General features: G+C 45.8%; 1 protein-coding gene across 2 annotated transcripts in view; it reads left to right on the top strand.

The window, feature by feature from the left end:
• Positions 1-19837, top strand: part of LOC106586497 (myosin-9) — a 31095-nt gene extending 11258 nt beyond the window's left edge. For both annotated transcript variants that reach the window (XM_045706908.1, XM_045706906.1), the window contains 35 exons: positions 884-976; positions 1060-1123; positions 1713-1811; positions 4182-4325; positions 4464-4559; positions 4856-5127; positions 5370-5543; positions 5840-6013; positions 6228-6342; positions 6671-6864; positions 7030-7151; positions 7263-7332; positions 7416-7576; positions 7720-7828; positions 7952-8083; positions 8438-8644; positions 8940-9077; positions 9356-9479; positions 9624-9795; positions 10118-10330; positions 10487-10631; positions 10934-11140; positions 11786-11890; positions 11989-12141; positions 12466-12714; positions 12988-13200; positions 13480-13692; positions 13826-13987; positions 16797-16925; positions 17022-17110; positions 17212-17335; positions 17604-17812; positions 18010-18118; positions 18780-18952; positions 19091-19837. In XM_045706908.1, coding sequence (XP_045562864.1) covers positions 884-976; positions 1060-1123; positions 1713-1811; positions 4182-4325; positions 4464-4559; positions 4856-5127; positions 5370-5543; positions 5840-6013; positions 6228-6342; positions 6671-6864; positions 7030-7151; positions 7263-7332; positions 7416-7576; positions 7720-7828; positions 7952-8083; positions 8438-8644; positions 8940-9077; positions 9356-9479; positions 9624-9795; positions 10118-10330; positions 10487-10631; positions 10934-11140; positions 11786-11890; positions 11989-12141; positions 12466-12714; positions 12988-13200; positions 13480-13692; positions 13826-13987; positions 16797-16925; positions 17022-17110; positions 17212-17335; positions 17604-17812; positions 18010-18118; positions 18780-18952; positions 19091-19202 — 5265 coding nt within the window. In that variant the 3' untranslated portion in view covers positions 19203-19837. The remainder of the gene's footprint in view (positions 1-883; positions 977-1059; positions 1124-1712; positions 1812-4181; positions 4326-4463; positions 4560-4855; positions 5128-5369; positions 5544-5839; positions 6014-6227; positions 6343-6670; positions 6865-7029; positions 7152-7262; positions 7333-7415; positions 7577-7719; positions 7829-7951; positions 8084-8437; positions 8645-8939; positions 9078-9355; positions 9480-9623; positions 9796-10117; positions 10331-10486; positions 10632-10933; positions 11141-11785; positions 11891-11988; positions 12142-12465; positions 12715-12987; positions 13201-13479; positions 13693-13825; positions 13988-16796; positions 16926-17021; positions 17111-17211; positions 17336-17603; positions 17813-18009; positions 18119-18779; positions 18953-19090) is intronic.
• The last annotated feature ends 1357 nt before the right edge of the window (positions 19838-21194 follow it).

Here is a 21194-nt window from a genome sequence, read left to right as displayed (position 1 = left end):
AAACGAGTGACCTTGTCAGGGCCAAGCGCCCCGGTTCCAGTATCTCAAACGTCTGGCCTCCTGGGCTTTTCACTCAGGGTTTACGGAGAATGGTGCGACGAACAAAAAAACGTCCAGTTAGCAGCTGTCCTGTGGGTGAAAACAGCTTGTTAATGAGAAGTAGAAGGAGAATGGCAAGAATCGTGCAAGCTAACAGGGCCACAAACGGGCAAATAACAGCGGGGAACGTTATTTCAGAATGCACAACTCATCTATCCTTGTCACGGGTGGGCTATTGCAGCAGACGACCACACAGTTCCACTCCTATCAGTGGCACGCAATTGCCAACCCTGGACAATTTGAGGAGTGGAAAAACATTGCCTGGTCCAACGAATCCTGGTTCCTGTTGTGTCATGTTGATGGCAGAATCCAGATTTGGCGTGAGAAGAATGAGTCCATGGCCACATCCTGCCTGGTGTCAACAGTACATACTGGTGGTAGAATGGTGTGGGGAAGGTTTTCTTAGCACACGTTAGGTGCCTTGATACTAATTGAGCAACATTTGAACACCACACCTTGTGGAATCCATGCCACGAAGAATCCGGGCTGTTCTGGGAGGTAAAGGGGTCCAACCTGGTACTAGATTGGTGTATCTAATGAACTGGCAACTAGTGTACGCATGTGCATAACTTGGCTGTAGTTCCATGTCTAACACATGGAGTCAATCAGGTGCTCGCAAAGATTAAATGCAACGCTTGCTGCAATGAATTAAGTAGTGGCAGCATCTTACTGCATGAATGCTCATGTTGAGTCGTCCTGTCATCCTTCTGCCATAATGATAACATTTGCTGTGTGTGAGTATATTTGTAAGTGAATATACTGCATGTATATGTTTTGTCACCAGGGGGAGCTAGAGAAACAACTTCTGCAGGCTAACCCCATCCTAGAGGCCTTTGGAAACGGCAAGACTGTCAAGAATGACAACTCCTCCAGATTTGTGAGAACTTTTACATTTATTTTTTGTCTTCGCAATTATGTGGTGTTAATGACAAGAGACCAGTATTGACTCACTCTTTCTAGGGGAAGTTTATCCGGATCAACTTTGATGTCAATGGATACATTGTGGGAGCCAACATTGAAACTTGTATCCTTTCAATCAATGCGTCTTCATAGTACTAGAAGGACTTGTATATTTATTTAACCAGGCAAGTCAGTTAAGAACAAATTCTTATTTTCAATGAAGGCCTAGGAACAGTGGGTTAACTGCCTTGTTCAGGGGCAGAATGACAGATTTGTACCTTGTCAGATCAGGGATTCGATCTCGCAACCTTTCGGTTACTAGTCCAACGCTCTAACCACTAGGCTACACTGCTGCCTATATGTATGTATGTGCGCCTTCAAGCTAGAATAATTTGTTGAAAAAGCTGAGGGATGGGCCTGAATAAATAAATAAACACACTCAAATTGATGGACAGAGCTATGGATGCAAGAACTGACCATCCAGTTTTAGCCATGTCTCAGAACCCAAAATATAAGCTTGTTTGACTCCAATGTTTGTAAACAAATGTAAATGTTAAACACTATGGCTAAGCTCATGAGGCATTTTAAGTTATTCTTCAAGTATCAATGGGTACGTGTCATTTGTTTATACGGCCAAAAATTGATGTAGCAACTAAGGATTGTAGCTTTAACATAAATTATTGGGGTTTTTTCTTGACGAACCATGTTGCCAGATCTGCTGGAGAAGTCCAGAGCCATCCGACAGGCTAAGGATGAAAGAGCCTTCCACGTCTTCTATTACATGCTCACAGGAGCTGGGGACAAAATGCGCTGTGAGTGAGCAACAAACTCATTTTAACCTGTCATTTTTTTGTGGTGCAGGACAATTATTACATTTGTAATTTTAGCAGAAACTCATATCCAAAGTGACTTAAATCAAATTTTATTTGTCACATACAGATGTTAATGCGAGTGTAGCGAAATGCTTGTGCTTCTAGTTCCAACAATGCAGTAATATCCAACGAGTAACATAACAGTTACCTTATACACACAAGTGTAAAGGAATGAATAAGAAATGTATAGAACGGCATAGGCAAGATGCAGTGGATGTTATAGAGTACAGTGTATATATACATGAGATGAGTAATGTAGGATATGTAAACATATGAAGTGGCATTGTTTAAAGTAGCTAGTGATACATTTATTACATTAATTGTTCCATTATTAAAGTGGCTTGAGTTGAGTCAGTATGTTGGCAGCAGCCACTCAATGTTAGTGATGGCTGTTTAACAGTCTGATGGCCTTGAGATTGAAAAACAGCTTCTGTCTCTCGGTCCCAGCTTTGATGAATCTGTACTGCCCTCGCCTTCTGGATGATAGCGGGGTGAACAGGCAGTGGCTCGGGTGGTTGTTGTCCTTGACATCGGGTGGTGTAGGTGTCCTGGAGGGCAGGTAGTTTGCCCCCGGTGATGCGTTGTGCAGACCTCACTACCCTCTGGAGAGCCTTCCGGTTATGGGCAGAGCAGCTGCCGTACCAGGCGGTGATACAGCCCAACGGGCTGCTCTCGATTGCATCTGTAGAAGTTGGTTTTTGGTGACAAGCCAAAATTCTTCATCCTCCTGAGGTTGAAGAGGCCCTGTTGCGCCTTCTTCACCACGCTGTCTGTGTGGTTGGACCATTTCAGTTTGTCCATGATGTGTACACTGAGGAACTTAACTTTCTACCCTCTCCACTACTGTCCCGTCGATGTGGGGGGCTGCTCCCTCTGCTGTTTCCTGAAGTCCACGATCATCTAATTTGTTTTGTTGACGTTGAGTGTGAGGTTATTTCCGTGACACCACACTCCGAGGGCCCTCACCTCCTCCCTGTAGGCCGTCTCGTTGTTGGTAATCAAGCCTACCACTGTAGTGTCGTCTGCAAAGTTGATTGAGTTGGAAGCGTGCATGGCCACGCAGTCGTGGGTGAACAGGGAGTACAGGAGAGGGCTGAGAACGCACCCTTGTGGGGCCCCAGTGTTGAGGATCAGCGGGGTGGAGATGTTACCTACCCTCACCACCTGGGGGCGGCCCGTCAGAATGTCCAGGACCCAATTGCACAGGGCGGGGTTGAGTTTGGGGGGTACTATGGTGTTAAATGCTGAGCTGTAGTCGATGAACAGCATTCTTACATAGGTATTCCTCTTGTCCAGATGGGTTAGGGCAGTGTGATTGTGTCTGTGGACCTATTGGGGCGCTAAGCAAATTGGAGTGGGTCTAGGGTGTCAGGTCGGGTGGAGGTGATATGATCCTTGACTAGTCTCTCAAAGCGTGATGACAGAAGTGAGTGCTACGGGGTGGTAGTCATTTAGCTCAGTTACCTTAGCTTTCTTGGGAACAGGAACAATGGTGGCCCTATTGACGCATGTGGGAACAGCAGACTGGGATAAGGATTGATTATGTCCGTAAACACACCAGCCAGCTGGTCTGGGGATGCTGTCTGGGCCTGCAGCCTTGCGAGGGTTAACACGTTTAAATGTTTTGCTCACATCGGCTGCAGTGAAGGAGAGCTCGCAGGTTTTGGTAGCGGGCCGTGGCACTGTATTGTCCTCAAAGCGAGCAAAGAAGTTGTTTAGTCTGTCTGGTAGCAAGACATCCTGGTCTGCGACGGGGCAGATTTATCCTTTTGTAGTCAGTGATTGACTGTAGACCCTGCCACATACCTCTCGTGTCTGAGCCGTTGAATTGCGACTCCACTGTCTCTATACTGACACTTTTGTTTGATTGCCTTGCGGAGGGAATAGCTACACTGTTTGTATTCGGTCATGTTTCCGGTCACCTTGCCCTGATTTAAAAGCACTGGTTCGCGCTTTCAGTTTTGTGCGAATGCTGCCATCAATCCACGGTTTCTGGTTTGGGAATGTTTTAATAGATGCTGTGGGTATGACATTGCCGATGCACGCCATCGATTTTAGAGGAACAATTTAGGGTTAAGTTCCTTGCTCAAGGGCACATAGAACCAACGACCTTTGGGTTACTGGCCCAACGCTCTTAACCGCTAGGCTACATGCCGGCCATTATTGTAAGTACAATGGTTAGACTGTAAAAAGTCTATTTTAAATAAAATGATCTCCAGTAACACTTAAAGCCTGCAGGTATAATGCTTTATAACTAAAGCATTTATAATCCTTACTATAAGACATAAAATGTGTTATGTCTCTAACCAGCTGAGCTGTGTCTGGAGGACTACAAGAACTACCGCTTCCTGACCCACGGGAACGTGACCATTCCTGGTCAGCAGGACCGTGACCTGTTTGTAGAGACCATGGACGCCTTCAACATCATGAGCATCCCAGAGGAGGAGCGGATAGGTACGCCAACTCCCCCTGTCATGCCTAATTCTTGGCCTATAATACTGTAATACAAAAGTGTTCAAGTAGCTGTTTACAGATCAATGCAATTTATGGAAATAACTGATGACTTGTGACTATGGTTTTGTACTCCATCAGGTCTTCTGAAAACTGTGTCCGCTGTTCTCCAGCTGGGCAATGTGAGCTTCAAGAAGGAGCGTAACTCTGACCAGGCCTCCATGCCTGATGACACAGGTACTTTACATCTGTTTTCACTAATAATTTCTGGGGTTTCCCCAGGATTTGTACTGGGTTCATTTTTTTATTTTAGTCCAGCACTAACTCGCCTGTTTCTACTAATCGAGTTCTCTGATTTAATTGAATCAGGTGTTAGTGCTGGGTTGGAACAAAATTGTGCACTTTTTACTCCACCACTTGGGTCCTTAATTAGACTTTGTCTCCTGCAACCTTCCTTCATGGCTTCTACAATCCCTTACCTAATCCATTCATCCAGCACCACCCACTCACCCACACCTTTCTCTCTCCCTCAGCGGCCCAGAAAGTGTGCCACCTGCTGGGCATGAACGTGACCGACTTCACCCGGGCCATCCTGTCCCCCAGGATCAAGGTGGGCAGGGACTACGTTCAGAAGGCCCAGACCCAGGAGCAGGCTGAGTTTGCAGTGGAGGCCCTGGCCAAGGCCTCCTACGAGAGGATGTTCCGCTGGCTGGTGATGAGGATCAACAAGGCCCTGGACAAGACCAAGAGACAGGGAGCCTCTTTCATCGGCATCCTGGACATCGCTGGCTTTGAGATTTTTGAGGTGAGATGAAGATTGTGGACATTGGGTATGTTTGTTGGTCATTAAATACAAACAATGGATTGTCATGAGTGGTTGTTGATTGTCAATTGGTTTTCAAAATGGATCTTCCTCTCTATTTAGATGATGCATGGATGTCTTTTACTGCTTTCTCACATTAAGAAACTTTCCATTTCTGGGTTCCCACCAAAAAGGTCTATCTAATGAATGTGTACCTTCTGTCTTTTCTCCTCTTTCTCCTGTAGCTGAACTCGTTTGAGCAGCTGTGCATCAACTACACCAACGAGAAGCTGCAGCAGCTGTTCAACCACACCATGTTCGTCCTGGAGCAGGAAGAGTACCAGAGAGAGGGTATCGAGTGGAGCTTCATCGACTTCGGCCTGGACCTGCAGCCCTGCATCGACCTCATCGAGAAGCATGTAAGTATATTGCAACTACCTCTTCCCTAATGGACCTGAGGCTTATGTGATTTGTTCTGTTCCAAATTACACACGTTGTCTTTTGACCACATAAACAGCAATCCATCCTTTGGTTTTGTTTACCTGGCTGCTGTCACCAAATGCTAACTTGAGCATTTTTCACCAATGCAAGTCAATATCCCCTAAAGTTGGCTTATGTTTTAAATGTCCTGCACAACCTAACATGTACTGAATTAGTATCTCCAGAAGTAGCTGACGGTGTGTTTATTTTTGTCCACCTTTCCCTCTGTTCCTAGGCCAGTCCTCCTGGTGTGCTGGCTCTGCTGGATGAAGAGTGCTGGTTCCCTAAGGCCACAGACAAGAGCTTTGTGGAGAAGGTGGTTCAGGAGCAGGGCAACAACCCCAAGTTCCAGAAGCCCAAGAAACTCAAGGACTCTGCCGACTTCTGCATCATCCACTACGCTGGAAAGGTCAGTTTACCACTTGTGGCGAATCTATCAATCACTAATTGGGTGGCAGAATTTGGTACTTTATGAAAGTTTTCAGAGATCCTACAACCAGGATTTTTGAGAAACCAGGGAATTTTGCCAGAATTGATCTTTAACTCGAGCGAATTGATAAAACCACAACTTCTTGAAAGGTCAGCGATGTGATCACAAAATGGTTCCTCTCTCCCCTCTCCAGGTGGACTACAAGGCAGATGAGTGGCTGATGAAGAACATGGACCCCCTGAATGACAACGTGGCCACGCTGCTCAACCAGTCCACTGACAAGTTTGTGTCGGAGCTCTGGAGAGACGGTAAGTCTCGAGATACTGAGCGCTGACTAGACCAGTGAAGTCTGAGGGGAGGAGGGCTCATAATGATGGTTATCAAATGCATGAACCATTTATTATGAGCCGTTCCCTCAGCAGCCTCCACTGGACTAGAAAGTAACTGGGTTGGGCTGTAGACTCTAATAGTGTGATGTCACCTACTGTTGGTACATAGAACTGCATAATTGGTGTTGGCCAATAGAACTGCAGCAACCTTTCTGTATGTTTGAACTGAGAAAGTGCAGGAAAGATGAGTTGATAAGTGTTATCTATGATCCTGCTCCTTTTCATTCTCCCTTTCTCTCTCTCTCAGTGGACCGTATTGTGGGCCTGGACAAAGTTGCTGGGATGTCTAACGGGGGGGTGCACGGGGCCACTAAGATCCGTAAGGGCATGTTCCGCACCGTGGGCCAGCTCTACAAGGAGCAGCTGTCCAACCTCATGACCACTCTCAGGAACACCAACCCCAACTTCGTCCGCTGCATCATCCCCAACCACGAGAAGAAGGTATGGTGTCTACAGTCATCAAATCTTCCATTGATCAATGAGTGTTTTAACTATAATAAATATGATAAACGATAAATACGAGGCACAGGCAGATGGTCTTTGCTTCAGCACATGTACTTTAAAATTATTATTTAAAATCCTGACTCTTCACTTCGTCACTGTCAGGCTGGTAAGCTGGAGCCCCATCTGGTTCTGGACCAGCTGAGGTGTAATGGAGTTCTGGAGGGAATCCGTATCTGCAGACAGGGCTTCCCCAACCGCATTGTCTTCCAGGAGTTCAGACAGAGGTAACCACGGAAACATATCTTTGTGGTCATCTCCTTCCTGTTTATCAGTTTCACTGAGCAGACTAGCCTGTTATTGTTTCAGTGTCTAATCTTAAACTTCTGTTTTCCCAGATATGAGATCCTCACTCCCAACTCCATTCCCAAGGGATTCATGGACGGCAAACAAGCCTGTGTGCTCATGGTAAGAGGCGTCAGACCAAACAATCATTCACCAGTCTTCCAATGTCGTTCCCAAATGTCATCCTCTCTCCTTCCTCTTCCCAGATCAAGGCCCTGGAGCTGGATTCCAACCTGTTCCGGATTGGCCAGAGTAAGGTGTTTTTCCGGGCTGGCGTCTTGGCCCAGCTAGAGGAGGAGAGGGACATTAAGATCACTGACATCATCATCAGCTTCCAGTCCTGGTGTCGTGGATACGTGGCCCGCAAGTAAGGAGCTCGTCATTTAGAGCAGTAACTAGCAGAGGTTTGGCTTATGGTTTTATACTGCGTATTAGTTGGTGTGAGCGCGCTACGTTCACATACTCCAATAACATGTAGATTGACAAGTCTTTTTTTTTTTCTGCCTCCAGAGCCTTCACGAAGAGACAGCAGCAGCTGACTGCTATGAAGGTGATCCAGAGGAACTGTGCCGCTTACCTCAAACTCAGAAACTGGCAGTGGTGGAGACTCTTCACCAAGGTACATGCACTCTGTTGCAAATCAATATGGGAGCATCCTAATATCAGTGTTGCAGACCTCATCCCTTACTCCTCAGCTACCTGCGTTGTCCTGAGTGCCCGTCCTCTTCCCCTACTCCCCCAGGTGAAGCCTCTGCTGCAGGTGACCAGGCAGGAGGAGGAGATGCAGGCTAGGGAGGATGAGCTGGAGAAGACCAAGGCGCGGCAGCAACAGACTGAGGAGCAGCTGCAGGAGTTTGAGGCCAAGCAGCAACAGGTATGGAGTGTCCCTTCTAGTAATTCTATTTCTATGGCTTGGCTTAAGCCCCAATGTAAGGTAATGACTGGTACACTCAGAATGATTATGAATTGGTGCCTTTCAATATGTCTTGTTGGGGTGGTTTCCCAGACAGACTAATCCTGGAGTAAAGCATTTAACTGAGATTCTCCTTTGAGTTTGATATTTAGTCCAAGGCTTAATCTGTCCAGGAACTCACCCCTACTGTCTTATACATTGTCGGTGGATGGAGTGAGTAACTTCCATACCAGTTTAACACCATATTATCATAAACCAACCAGCATGTCAGCCTTGCATCATTGCCCTGTTTAACACAAGCCCCCCCCCCACCAGCTGAATGCAGAGAAGCTAGCCCTGCAGGAGCAGCTGCAGGCGGAGACAGAGCTGTGTGCCGAGGCAGAGGAGATGCGCTCCAAGCTGGCCACCAGGAAGCAGGAGCTGGAGGAGATCCTTCACGACCTGGAGTCCAGAGTGGAGGAGGAAGAGGAGAGGGTCACCCAGCTACAGACCGAGCGGAAGAAGATGCAGACCAACATCACGGTAGATTTTTTTAAATATTTTTTTATTATTTATGGTGAATTAACTTTTCCTTGTTAATTAAGCCTTGTGGTCCAAACCTGTCAGTCACATGTAAGTAGTAAGAAATTACCTTTTTTTTTATTTCTCCTATTAAATTGCGTTCGCAAATTGTCCATTTTCACTTCATTTTCCCTTCCATTTCACCCTCAAAGGGTGTGGCACTTTTTAATGAACTTGGGGAGGAAGGGAGTGATGGCAGGAATTGAGGTGAAACCATCTGAAATAAAACATTCCATCTCTCTCTCTCTGTCTGTAGGACCTGGAGCAGCAGCTGGATGAGGAGGAGGCAGCCAGGCAGAAGCTGCAGCTGGAGAAGATGACCACAGATGCCAAGCTGAAGAAGATAGAGGAGAATGTCATGGTGCTGGATGACCAGAACAACAAACTCATTAAGGTTTGTAGTACAAGTTGATGCGTTGACATGTTTTTTTTTCAGATGGCTGGAAGAATAAAATAATCAAATGGGCAGTAATTCATTCCAGCAATAAAGCAAGTAATCATGGACCAATTTTTATTAAGAGTAAATTACTGTTAGGCATTCAGGGACTAGGTGTTATCTGAATGTAATATCCGGTCGTGCTCTTATGGTTCAGACGTTGTGTAACCTTGTGAGGAGGTTGTGTAACCTTGTGAGGTTGTTGTGTGACCGTGTGTGGGGTTATTTGTTTGCAGGAGAAGAAGCTGTTGGAAGAACGTATCTCAGAGTTCACCACCAACCTGACTGAGGAGGAGGAAAAGTCCAAGAGCCTGCAGAAACTGAAGAACAAGCACGAGGCCATGATCACTGACCTGGAGGGTAGGTGGACCATAGACCTACAATGACATAGATTCTATGTTTGAGGTGAACCACTTTTCCCTTGTATCGTATCCTTCGTCTGTACTGATCTGAGACCACTTTAAAGTATTGAGACACAACCCTGGTTTCCCTCTCCCTCACCAGACCGGCTGAGGAAGGAGGAGAAGAGTCGTCAAGAGTTGGAAAAGAACCGCAGGAAGCTGGAGGGAGACTCCACGGAGCTGAATGACCAGATGGCTGACCTGCAGGCCCAGATAGCCGAGCTCCGAGCCCAGCTGGCCAAGAAGGAGGAGGAGCTAATGGCTGCTCTGGCCAGGTGAGGGAAGGGAAACGCGTGACTGGACAAAGGGTCAATTCTATTTCTGTGTATCAAAATTATCTTTGACATTTTTTTTAAATGACGCATCATAGGCCGCATTCATGAAGAAAAACACAGGCCACATTAAATTGGCTTGCGGCCCACATTTGGTTGGCCTGAACGAGATGTTATTTTACTTTCCATTGAAAGAGTTTGATCTGCTGTTTATTAGGATTTCATTAAGCTCATACAGTAAAACCAAAGTCTACAAAATAGTCTTGTATGGCTTTAATTTCAATGCTTTCCACTCTAACCCCCTTCACTCCCCACCACCCTCCAGGATAGAGGAGGAGGCCGCGGCCAAGAACACAGCCCAGAAGAAGATCCGGGAGCTGGAGGCCCAGCTTTCTGAGCTGCAGGAGGACCTGGAGCTGGAGAGGGCTGCGAGGGCCAAGGCTGAGAAACACCGCAGGGACCTGGGAGAGGAGCTGGAGGCTCTGAAGACTGAGCTGGAGGACACACTGGACTCTACAGCAACACAGCAAGAGCTCAGGTACTGGGTGTGTGCATATATACATACACAAAGTTGGAGGTGAAGGACAGCAAGATGGTGGTTTGCAATGTGTAAATGTAAAGTTTTAGTAATAGACAATTACCCGTTGAGAAGACCTATGGTGATATTCCCCCCTTTCTCCTCCATCCTGTTCAGAACCAAGCGTGAGACTGAGGTGACCCAGCTCAAGAAGGCTTTGGAGGATGAGGCCAAGGTACACGAGCAGCAGGTGGCCGACATGAGGCACAAACACAACCAGGCCTTCGACGAGCTCAACGAACAGCTGGAGCAGGCCAAGAGGGTGAGAGCTCACTTAAACTGCATTATACTGTTCATATGTAGGCATTGTGGGAATTTGTTTTTTTGGGAGGGGGGGCATATGGTTCTCTAACATGACTGTGTGAATGGTGGAATCTTTATTTTAATTTTATATTGCCTGACGGTTGACCGGTCAGCCCGTAACATTCAACATTTTACTGTAGTAGTTTGTATTTCATATTGAAGTCTTCATCTGCATGAGTTCATATAACCAACACTGTACATTATAGTATTTCGGTAGAGAACGGCTGATGTAACCTCCTGCCCATGTGTCTGCTCGTTCAGAACAAGGCGTCAGTGGAGAAAGCCAAGCAGGCTATGGAAAGCGAACATAATGAGCTGGCCATCGAGCTGAAGACCCTGACCCAGGGGAAGAGTGAGTCAGAGCAGCGCAGGAAGAAGGCTGAGACCCAGTTCCAGGAACTGCAGATCAAACACACTGAGAGCGAGAGGCAAAGGAAGGAGCTGGCCGACAAGGTGGCCAAGATGCAGGTGGGTGTGGCCTGGATGTTGGATGCTTGGCTGTAGCTGATGGAGAAAGGGAATGGTAAGAGGGTGGATGAATGGGGATCCAGAACACTAAGGGATTTCAAAGTATTATGTTGGGTTGGTGGATGATAGATGAATGTTAGACAACTTTATTTGTCACATGCACCGAATACAACAGGTGTAGACCTTAGAGTGAAATGCTTACTTACCAGCCCTTAACTCCATTTCTTAAACTGCGTTGTTAAGAAAATATTTACTAAATAAATTAAAGTACACAATAAAATAACAATAGAGGCTATATACAGGGGTACGGAGTCGATGTGCAGGGCTACAGGTTAGTCGAGGTAATTTGTACATGTAGGTAGGGGTGAAGGGACTGCTTAGATTAGCAGCAGTGTAAAAACGGGGGGGGGGGGATAATGGATGATAGTGAATGTACATTAGGGATAATGGATTCCCTGTGGCTCAGTTGGTAGAGCATGGTGTTTGCAACGCCAGCATGGTGTGTGCAACGCCAGGGTTGTTGGTTCGATTCCCACGGGGGGCCAGTACAAAAAGAAATGCATGAAATGTATGCATTCACTACTGTAAGTCGCTCTGCATAAGAGCGTCTGCTAAATGACTAAAAATGTTAATTCCTCTGTCTAGTCTGAGCTGGACAACGTCAACAGCGTGTTGAGTGTGGTTGAGGGCAAGTCCATCAAGGCAACTAAAGACCGTTCCACTGTGGAGTCTCAACTGCAGGATGTACAGGTACGGTGTCACACCCATGTTGTGCTGTTTAGAAATGGCCTTACACACACACACACACACACTAACCCTTCTTTCCCTCCTTTTGTCCTCTTTTCTAGGCGCTGCTCCAGGAGGAAACTCGTCAGAAGCTCTCTTTCTCCACTCGTCTGCGTCAGATGGAGGATGAACAGAACAACCTGAGGGAGATGCTGGAGGAAGAGGAGCAGGGCAAGAAGAACACAGAGAAGCAGCTCTACACCCTCCAAGCGCAGGTTGCTAGCACATTCCTGTCCCTCTACCTCCATAATACTATCCAGTTTTGTTTCCCCTATTGTGCATGTATTACACCACCTCTCTGAATGCTTACAGAAATCTTTCGTATTTTTTTTCCTCAATAAAATCCAGATTTCTTTTTTTTGTTGTTGAATTATGCCACCTTGTACGCTAGGACATAGACCATGAAGTCTGAGGCATGTCATGCATTTTACATTTTGACACGGCTTGAGCTTGACCAATCAGCGCTACATGTCATGTGCATCTTCCTCTCCTCCCCTTTTACATCTACCAAACTTCTCATACACTTCTCTTATCCTCAGCTGACGGAGATGAAGAAGAAGATGGAGCTGGAGACCCAGTCCCTGGAGGGGGTGGAGGAGAACAAGAAACGTATGCAGCGGGAGCTGGAGGCTGTGGTCCAACAGCTGGAGGAGAAGGCATCGACCTACGACAAACTGGACAAGACCAAGACCCGTCTGCAGCAGGAACTAGATGACATGATGGTGGACCAGGACAACCTCAGGCAGACAGTGTCCAACCTGGAGAAGAAGCAGAAGAAGTTCGACCAGGTGAATGAGTTGATGGGTGACGATGGCATAGAGGTTCTATTGCAGTGAGCACCTCTGGTCCTGGATGGCCAAAGACTGGAACCACTGCAGCCCTCAAGGACTTGATAACCCTGTTTTTAAAGGCTTATTTGCTAGATTGAATCACTGGCCCATGACAAGCGATTCATAAAACAAACCTGTAATGATTGATCAATACATCATATGATGCATAGATCAATCATTTCAGGTTCAAACTGTCTTACTGAAATACCTTCTCGCCTGTCCCTATAACAGATGCTGACTGAGGAGAAGACCATCTCCAGCCGGAATGCTGAGGAGAGGGACCGGGCTGAGGCTGAGGCCAGGGAGAAGGAAACGCGGGCCTTGACTCTGACCCGTGAGCTGGAGGCCATTAAGGACCTGAAGGATGAACTGGACCGGGCCAACAAGGTCCTCAAGGCAGAGATGGAGAACCTGGTCTCATCGAAGGACGATGTCGGTAAAAGTGTAAGTCCGATCACAGATGTTGTAGAACTCTCTAGAAGGATAGTGGAATTATTGATGGTGGGTGACTCAAGTTCTCGATTCATTGCGTCCTGTCTTCTAGACTCCTGAAAATGCAAGTCCAGTCTGACCTTCTCCTCCAATGTGTTTTGCTAAGGTGGCAAATCGGGAGGATGTGAGGAAAGACTTGAGGATAGTTTGGAACTTTTCGAAACGTTGCAAAATGTGAATGCACCATCCCTCCCAAACTCCCTCATTCATCTTTTTTGTCTCTTGGTACAGGTCCATGAGCTGGAGAAAGCGAAGCGTGCCATGGATCAACAGCTGGAGGAGATGCGCGTGCAACTGGAGGAACTGGAGGACGAGCTGCAGACCACGGAGGACGCCAAGTTGCGTCTGGAGGTCAACATGCAAGCCATGAAGGCTCAGTCCGACAGGGACCTGCAGGCCAGAGACGAGCAGGGTGAAGAGAGGAGGAAGCAGCTGGTCAAACAGGTACTGGGTTGTGTTCACTACATACCAATTGGAAGAAAACAGTCTGAACCCGGAAGGGACTACTTATCCAATAAGAAATGCTCATAAAAAATGTAACCTACTAAATGCAACCTTGGCTCTGTGTGATCCCCAGGTGCGTGAGCTGGAGACTGAGCTGGAGGATGAGCGGCGGCAGAAATCCCTGGCCATGGCTGCTAAGAAGAAGCTGGAGGTGGACCTGGGAGAACTGGAAGCAGGCATCAGCATGGCCAACAAGGGCCGCGATGAGGGCCTCAAACAGCTGAAGAAACTGCAGGTAATATAGAGGGACGCACACAGGAGGGCAGTGAGTTTTGAGGCACTGTTTTACTGGTATTTCCAGGATTGTCCGCTAGTGTTGCTGCATGTAGGAAATGTTTGTAATTGACACAAGCTGTTTCCAATCAATTAAAAGATGTTGGCTTGCCAATTGCTAGACCTGGGTCTGCGTCTCGGTCGGGGCTACCCCCCCCCGAGTTTCCTACATTATACTTCCATGGTTGGTTTCTTTGACTCTCCCCTTTTAATTGACTATTTATTTTTTTGCTACAACTTCCAAGTCTGTTAGAGGATCAGCTTGTGCAAATTGAGGTATAGAATCAATGATCTACAAAAAGTATTCCCTGCCAAATAATAGGTTTTGTGCATTGCGTTAGTTATGTTATAGGGTGAAAGGTAGTGTTAGGACATAGACAAACACACTACCGTGATACACTCCATCCCCAGGTGGCAGCAGCAACCGGGTCGAGATGCTGAGCCAAGCCTTTGAAGGTGATAGTCAGTGTCCCAGCTGGCGTAGCTTGAGTCTGCTGGTTTTGTTTGGTGGCCACGAGGCCTTTCCTTTGTTTTTCTTTAGTTTTGGTATGCCTTTTTGTGTGTTTTGTCACCATCTGAACAAATAATAACCTGCTTGGACTGGCCGACCCAGTGGTCATGAAGGCACTGGACCTAAGGTAAGGTGGCTGGTTCCTGGGGTGCGTTCAGTTCTATTGAACATTTGCTATGTGTAGTTTGTACTGAACGAAAATTCCCCAAAATGTTCAAGCTACGTTTGCGCCGTGGGGTGTGGCATGAAGTGACTTATTTAAAGGGATAATGCAAGATCTTCTACATACCCTGAGTCTGAACTTGTGGATACCATTTTGTTTCTGTGTGCTGTCAATGTAGTCGGCAGTAGTTTTGTGAGCGAATGCTAACTAGCATTAGCGCAATGAAGTCTACGGGTAGCAATGCAGATGCTTGTCTATAGTATGCTCAAAACCTCTCCTAGCAGTGTTAGTGAGTTTCAGCTGATGGGTTTTGGTCGTCAAATGTTTGGAGGTGGTCACAAGGTTAGTACATTGTTTGCAGCTGGTATTCCTTATCTACAGTAGGGCATTTTATTTTTTGGTATTTGTTTTGCAGGATTAGGTTTTCCAGTTGGGAGTCTGGGGATGTGTTGGCGCTAGGCTAGTGGATAACTGTTATGGTTGGTAGCATTTGGTGCATGGTATGTTTTTGTTTTTTGGCGTGGTTATCTCTGAGCACGTGCATGTGTTTGGTTAGTGGTGAGCTAGTGGCTAACTGACTTGTCAGTTGATTTATTGGTTCTCTTTGGCATACTGATTTTAACTATGGGGGCATTTGAGCCAGCAGTGTGTTGTGTAGAGGATGGTGGGGTTTTCCTCAAGCTAACGAGGGATCAGTTATTTCAGGTGGCAGAAATGCTGGAGGTTGAAATGGCAGAGGAGTTGAACAAGGTAGAGGTTACTTTGAATGGTCAGTGCTTTTTGGGATCCTTGGGACATCCCTAAACTCAAACCTTAACCCCTACTTTAACCATAATCTTTTTCCACTTCAAATGGGGGACGTACCAAGGATCCCAGATAGCGAGGACTGTTGAACAGACAGGTGTGTTTTCTCCGCTTGGTGGGTATGGCGTGATGAATGATGTATTTAAAGGGCAGCGGCCATGCTTAGTGTTCCACAACCTAACCCACTTTGTCAACTGGTCATTCAGAACAGCACTTTGTTTAATTGACATTCTACTCTGTTTCGTACTGAACGCAGCCCGAGTGGTGTTTCTCATGGAGAGTTGAGGTATGCCCAGTTAGTAAAGTTACACATGTTCAGAAGAGTGCTGATGAAAAAACAATAGGGAGGAAGATTTGTGGGTGGACACTGGAGGGAACATTATTTGCTGAACTAGATGGTGGTTCCCAGGAAGTGGTTGTCTCTAGCTGAGACCACCTGGGCAGAGATAGGATGCCTTCTGCAGGTTGATGTGTCTATTTAAGCTTGTGGTTCCTCAGCAGGCTGACCGTGAGCTTGGTTAGGTGTCAGATTTAGCTGACAATTTTTCTCACTAAACTGAAGGAGACTGTTCCCAGTCGTGATGCTAGTGAGAATCCGCTGGAAGACCTGATCTGATGCTGCTGTTTTTTGAGGAGCATCGGGAGCTTGAAAAATAGTTTGGAAGAGCCAGATCCACCAGTTTTGTCACTTCCTGTTGAGGAGCGGTTGACCGTTCCTGTCGCATGGAGGCCTAATGCGTCTCCTGTTAAGGTGAAGGAAAGTGAGGATATGGCTAGCAGTTTCCCTCCAGTGAGCACTCCGGGCTGAGCAAAGAGGTGTTGGGGAACGGGGTTGTTCCTAGTGAGTTTTCTGAAGTTGGTTAATGTTCACTTGTCCCTGATGGTAGTTGCTCCAAGTCTCTCATCAGTGCGTGCATATCAGATGGCGCTTGTGACATAGGCCTAGTTAATGGAGTTGGTCTCAGTTTAGAACCAGAGGGGTCACAGCTGGTCCCTTGAACAAACCAAGTCAGACTTTTGGCAGGAAGTAATTACCTGAGTGCAGAGCAGTGAATTTGGTTTTAACTTCTGGTTTTGAGAATGGCTTGATCTCACACACATGGTAACCTTCTCTATGCACCAAAAGTGAGCTGAAGACATGTTTAACAACTGCTGGAAGGTTTACACCGACACAAACTTAGTTCACAGCTCACTATAAATTAGGCAGTGTGCAGTCTTTCGGTAGAGCGATACCAAGCCCTACAGTCTGGTGTGGTACTTGACTCAGTCCTTTGTGGTTCTCCTCCTATACAGGCCCTGTTGAAAGATCAGATGAGGGAGCTGGAGGATCTGCGTCTGTCCAGGGACGAGGCCCTCAACATGGCCAAGGAGAATGAAAAGAAGGTCAAGACAATGGAGGCTGACACCATCCATCTCCAGGAGGTATGCCCATCTGCAGGTCTCTTTCGCTCGCTGTCTCCACCCCCACTGTCCGTGTTCTTTTGCTCCTCATGACTGACTCCTCTCAATCTTCCATAGGAGTTGGCGTCTGCTGAGCGAGTCAAGAAACAGGCCCAGACAGAGAGGGATGAACTGCAGGACGAGCTCAACAGCTACAACGCTAAGAAGTACGGCTCACACCTGAAATCTTATTAATTTGCATGGAGTCTGTGATGGTGTTCTTCCTCCCAACCAAAATGTATCGCTCTTCCCCCCGCCCCGTCCTTAGTTCCCTGACGGTGGATGAGAAGAGGAGGCTGGATACTCGTATCGCTAAGCTAGAGGAGGAATTGGAGGAGGAGCAGTTGAACACAGAGATGGTCAACGACCGCTTGAGGAGAAACACACTGCAGGTAATGAACTGATCGCAAAGCTGAGGAGCTGCACCGAGAAAGTATTTAAATTTTATCTGGGTTAGTCACAAGGAGATGAAGAGGGATTCTGGTTGAAGAATAATTGTTCTGTTTATGTAGTGTTTCAACCTGACTCATTAGAGCTCTATTTGTAAGAGAATGACTCAATTGAGACAAATGCACCATGTTTAAAGTTATGGGCCGGACACTAAATTGTCCAGTTCATCTCAATGCATTGTCTTTTCCATACCTCCACACTCTGCCCTAGACCGACCAGCTGATCACTGAGTTGACAGCGGAGCGCAGTACCGCCCAGCGCCTGGAGGGGACCCAGGCCCAGCTGGACCGGCAGAACAAGGAGCTGAAGCTCAAGCTGCTGGAGATGGAGGAGATCGTGAAGTCCAGGTACAAGGCCTCTATCGCTGCCCTGGAGGCCAAGATGCTGCAGCTGGAGGAGCAACTGGACTTGGAGTCCAAGTAAGTAAAAACCATTGGCTCGGTCTTTCCTCAATTCCTCACGTCCTCTCTCCTTGCTTCCTTCTCAATGTATTGTAGGAGAGGATCCAAGGTCCCTCCCCATCGACCTCCTATGAATTTTGAGAAGCAGGTTAGGAGAAAACGTCCCTTTACATGAGTCATGTCTAGACTTTTTTTTAAAAAAATTCTGTTCTAAGGGAGCGTCAGCAATCGTCCAGGCTGGTCAGGCGCACGGAGAAGAAGCTGAAGGAGGTGCTGCTGCAGGTGGAGGACGAGAGACGCAACACAGAGCAGTACAAAGCAGAGGTGGGTCCTCTCTGCGTAGGACTAGATCAGTTACCCCTATATCAGTAGCACCATGGGTGTATATCAGTGGAGGCTGCTGAATTGCTAGAATGGAGCGAATGGCATGGAAGCCATATGTTTGTATTTGATACCATTCTGCCTCAGCCATTACTATGAGCCCGTCCTCTCTGATTTAAGGTGCTACCAACCTCCTGTGGTGTGTGTGTAGTCCCAGGTGCAATGTAACCAGACAAGCGATATGACGGCTGCAGATTGTATAATCTCCATCGATTGTAAAGGTCTGGGGCGTTCATTAGTCAGATTGTTTTCCAACAAACGTTTACTGTAGGAACCAATCTGAAATAGCGGGAGAGGGACCTGTGTTTGTCCTGTAAACTCTAGTTTTTGTTAGAAAATGTTTTCTGTTTGGAGTAAACGATTTTTTACAAAAAAACGTTTCAACAGACGAAACATTTTCCAATGGAAAACGACGAATGAATATACCCCAGATAATTTGTGCAGACCTGTCCTGAATCTGTGCTGATATCTGGAAAACAACCAGAAGCCACATGCTGTATAGCTGCAGCCACTGAACCACCTTGCACAGTTACTGTATAGCCTCCATAGATGAAGGATATAGATTTGCAGCCACTGATCGAACATCCTCTGCCTGACTCCACAGGCAGACAAGGCAAACAACCGCACACGTCAGCTAAAGCGTCAGCTGGAGGAGGCAGAGGAGGAAGTGACACGGGCCAACGCCAACCGCAGGAAGCTGCAGCGGGAGCTTGAGGATGCCACTGAGTCGCAAGACGCCGTGACCCGAGAGGTCAGCACCCTGAAGAGCAAGCTCCGGTGTGTTGGTCCCTCCACTCTATATTCATTAGTGAAATGTTGCACAAGGTTTAGTTAGAAATGGATTGTGTAGAGCAATTGCACAGTCATAAAACCTGTTACCAAATATCTCTGAAGTGGTTTATTTACTCTTTGCAGGCGCGGGGACTTGCCTTTAAACATGCGCCGCGCCATGAATCGCACAGGCATGGGGGACAGTGATGAGGAGATGGATCTGCCCAGCGACGCATCCAAGCCTATACCTGAGTGAGGTGACCGGAGAGAGCAGCCAACTTTTACAGGGACCATACTTGAAATGCAACATCTATCATAGATTTAAATAGTGCATTCTATAGCTGACTGCTCATTCAGCCATGCTTGCTATCATACAAATAATTGTATACCAAGACTTATACTATTCTCTTCAGTGTCCATTTATGACAATCTGTTTTGTTCAGGTAGGAGTTCTGAGATGGTTCTCCTAGATTTACTAATTCACATTTGAAATCTGTACAAAGCATTTTGTGCATGTGTGCAAAACATCTGTGGCCAAATTATATATTTTGTCATGAATGTGATTTTTCTCTTTCTTGAGGCTAGCTTTCCAAATATGTGACATTCTAGATCCATTTTTGTACTCTGCCATTTTCAATATTATACAAAGTATATTATTCAGACATGGTTTAGCAGCTTAAATTGTTGGTGTGGCTAGAATACACCACAATATCCGCTGCTTTTCTTTTTTTCTCTCTCTCCCTGGAACTTGTATGATACTGTTTCTGCCATCTTTTGCTGTGCACATATGGACTTATTTTCTTTATGAATGCAGTAATTTAATATGGTTTATTGGTGTTGTAATATGTACTTCTGTGTATATATATATATATATATATATATATATATATATATATATATATATATATATATATATATATATATATAAAAAAAATCACTTCTATTTTCTGCACGCACAGCTATACTTCTCTATTAATCCACATATTGTAGTACTTGCATCACATTAGGACATGAGGTTTGCACACACATATTACATCTACAGATGGAGCCTGCACTTTATATGTAACGGTCACACTGGAACAAAGTTTGTGCATACACTGAGAATAACTACAACCTTAACACTTGCAAATCGTATTATGCTGTTATTGGTGTCTTGAAATTGACTGCTTTGAGTTGCTCCATGTGCTCTGCTAAATGGGGAAAATGGTGGGTTAGCTGGCACTGTTCTTTGCACATGGGTGGCAGTGAATACTACATGGTGTGAGTTCTTCACATCTAAGACTAGATACTCTTTTAAATCTAGCTCTGTCACTTTCATTTGCTGTTATCGCACTTTCACATTTTTTTATTATTGAGCGCTTATAGAGATTCTGCAAGATATAGTGGGGGATGGCTGCTTTTGCTAAATTTTCACTCAAGGTTTAATGAATTCTAACTGAGGGGTATATTGAATCTTTCAGAGTATTTTATCAGATGCCATGTTTCAATAAAGTTATATTTTAAATGGAAATGACTATTTGTAACCCTGAAATTAATATTGTGATGCAGCGAATATGATATTCACACTAACGGAATAAACAGTTTTAACCTCTACACGATCGGTGTTCTCCCTGCGGAACGGTTGAGCTAATGTGACTAGCATGTTGTAAATAACAAGAACATTTCCCAGGACATAGACATCTGATATGGGTAGAAAGCTTAAATTCTTGTTATCTAACTGCACTGTCCATTTTACAGTAGCCATTAGTGAAAGAATACCATGCAATTGTGAGTGCACGGTTATGAACTTGAAAATGTATTAAACCAATTGGGCATATTTTGGCGGTCTTAATACATTTTGAACAAATGCAATGGTTCTTTGAATCAGTTAAATTTGTGCGTCCACTGCTGCCATCTAGTGGCCAAAATCTAAATCGCGCCTAACCTGGAATAGTACATTATTGCCTTTCTCTTGCATTTCAAAGATGATTGGGGGGACATGTCATTTTTTCTTTATCTTTTATCAGATCTAATGTGTTATTCTCCTACATTAATTACACATTTCCACAAACTTAAGTGTTTCATTTTAAATGTATGCATATCCTTGCTACAGGCAGATTTGGGTATGTCATTTTTGGCAAAGATTTTGGGGGAAAAAGGGTACGATCCTTTAACCCTCCCGTTGTGTTAAATGTTAATTCTGTGTTCCCGGTCCAAAATGACCACCATAGCGGATTATAAATCCATAATACATATCACCTAATGTTAG

Source organism: Salmo salar, chromosome ssa02, assembly GCF_905237065.1.
Source record: "Salmo salar chromosome ssa02, Ssal_v3.1, whole genome shotgun sequence".
In the NCBI taxonomy this organism is placed as follows: Eukaryota; Metazoa; Chordata; class Actinopteri; order Salmoniformes; family Salmonidae; genus Salmo; species Salmo salar.
The sequence above is the reverse complement of the archived record's forward strand: the minus strand, read 5'-3'. Positions and strand labels throughout refer to the sequence as shown.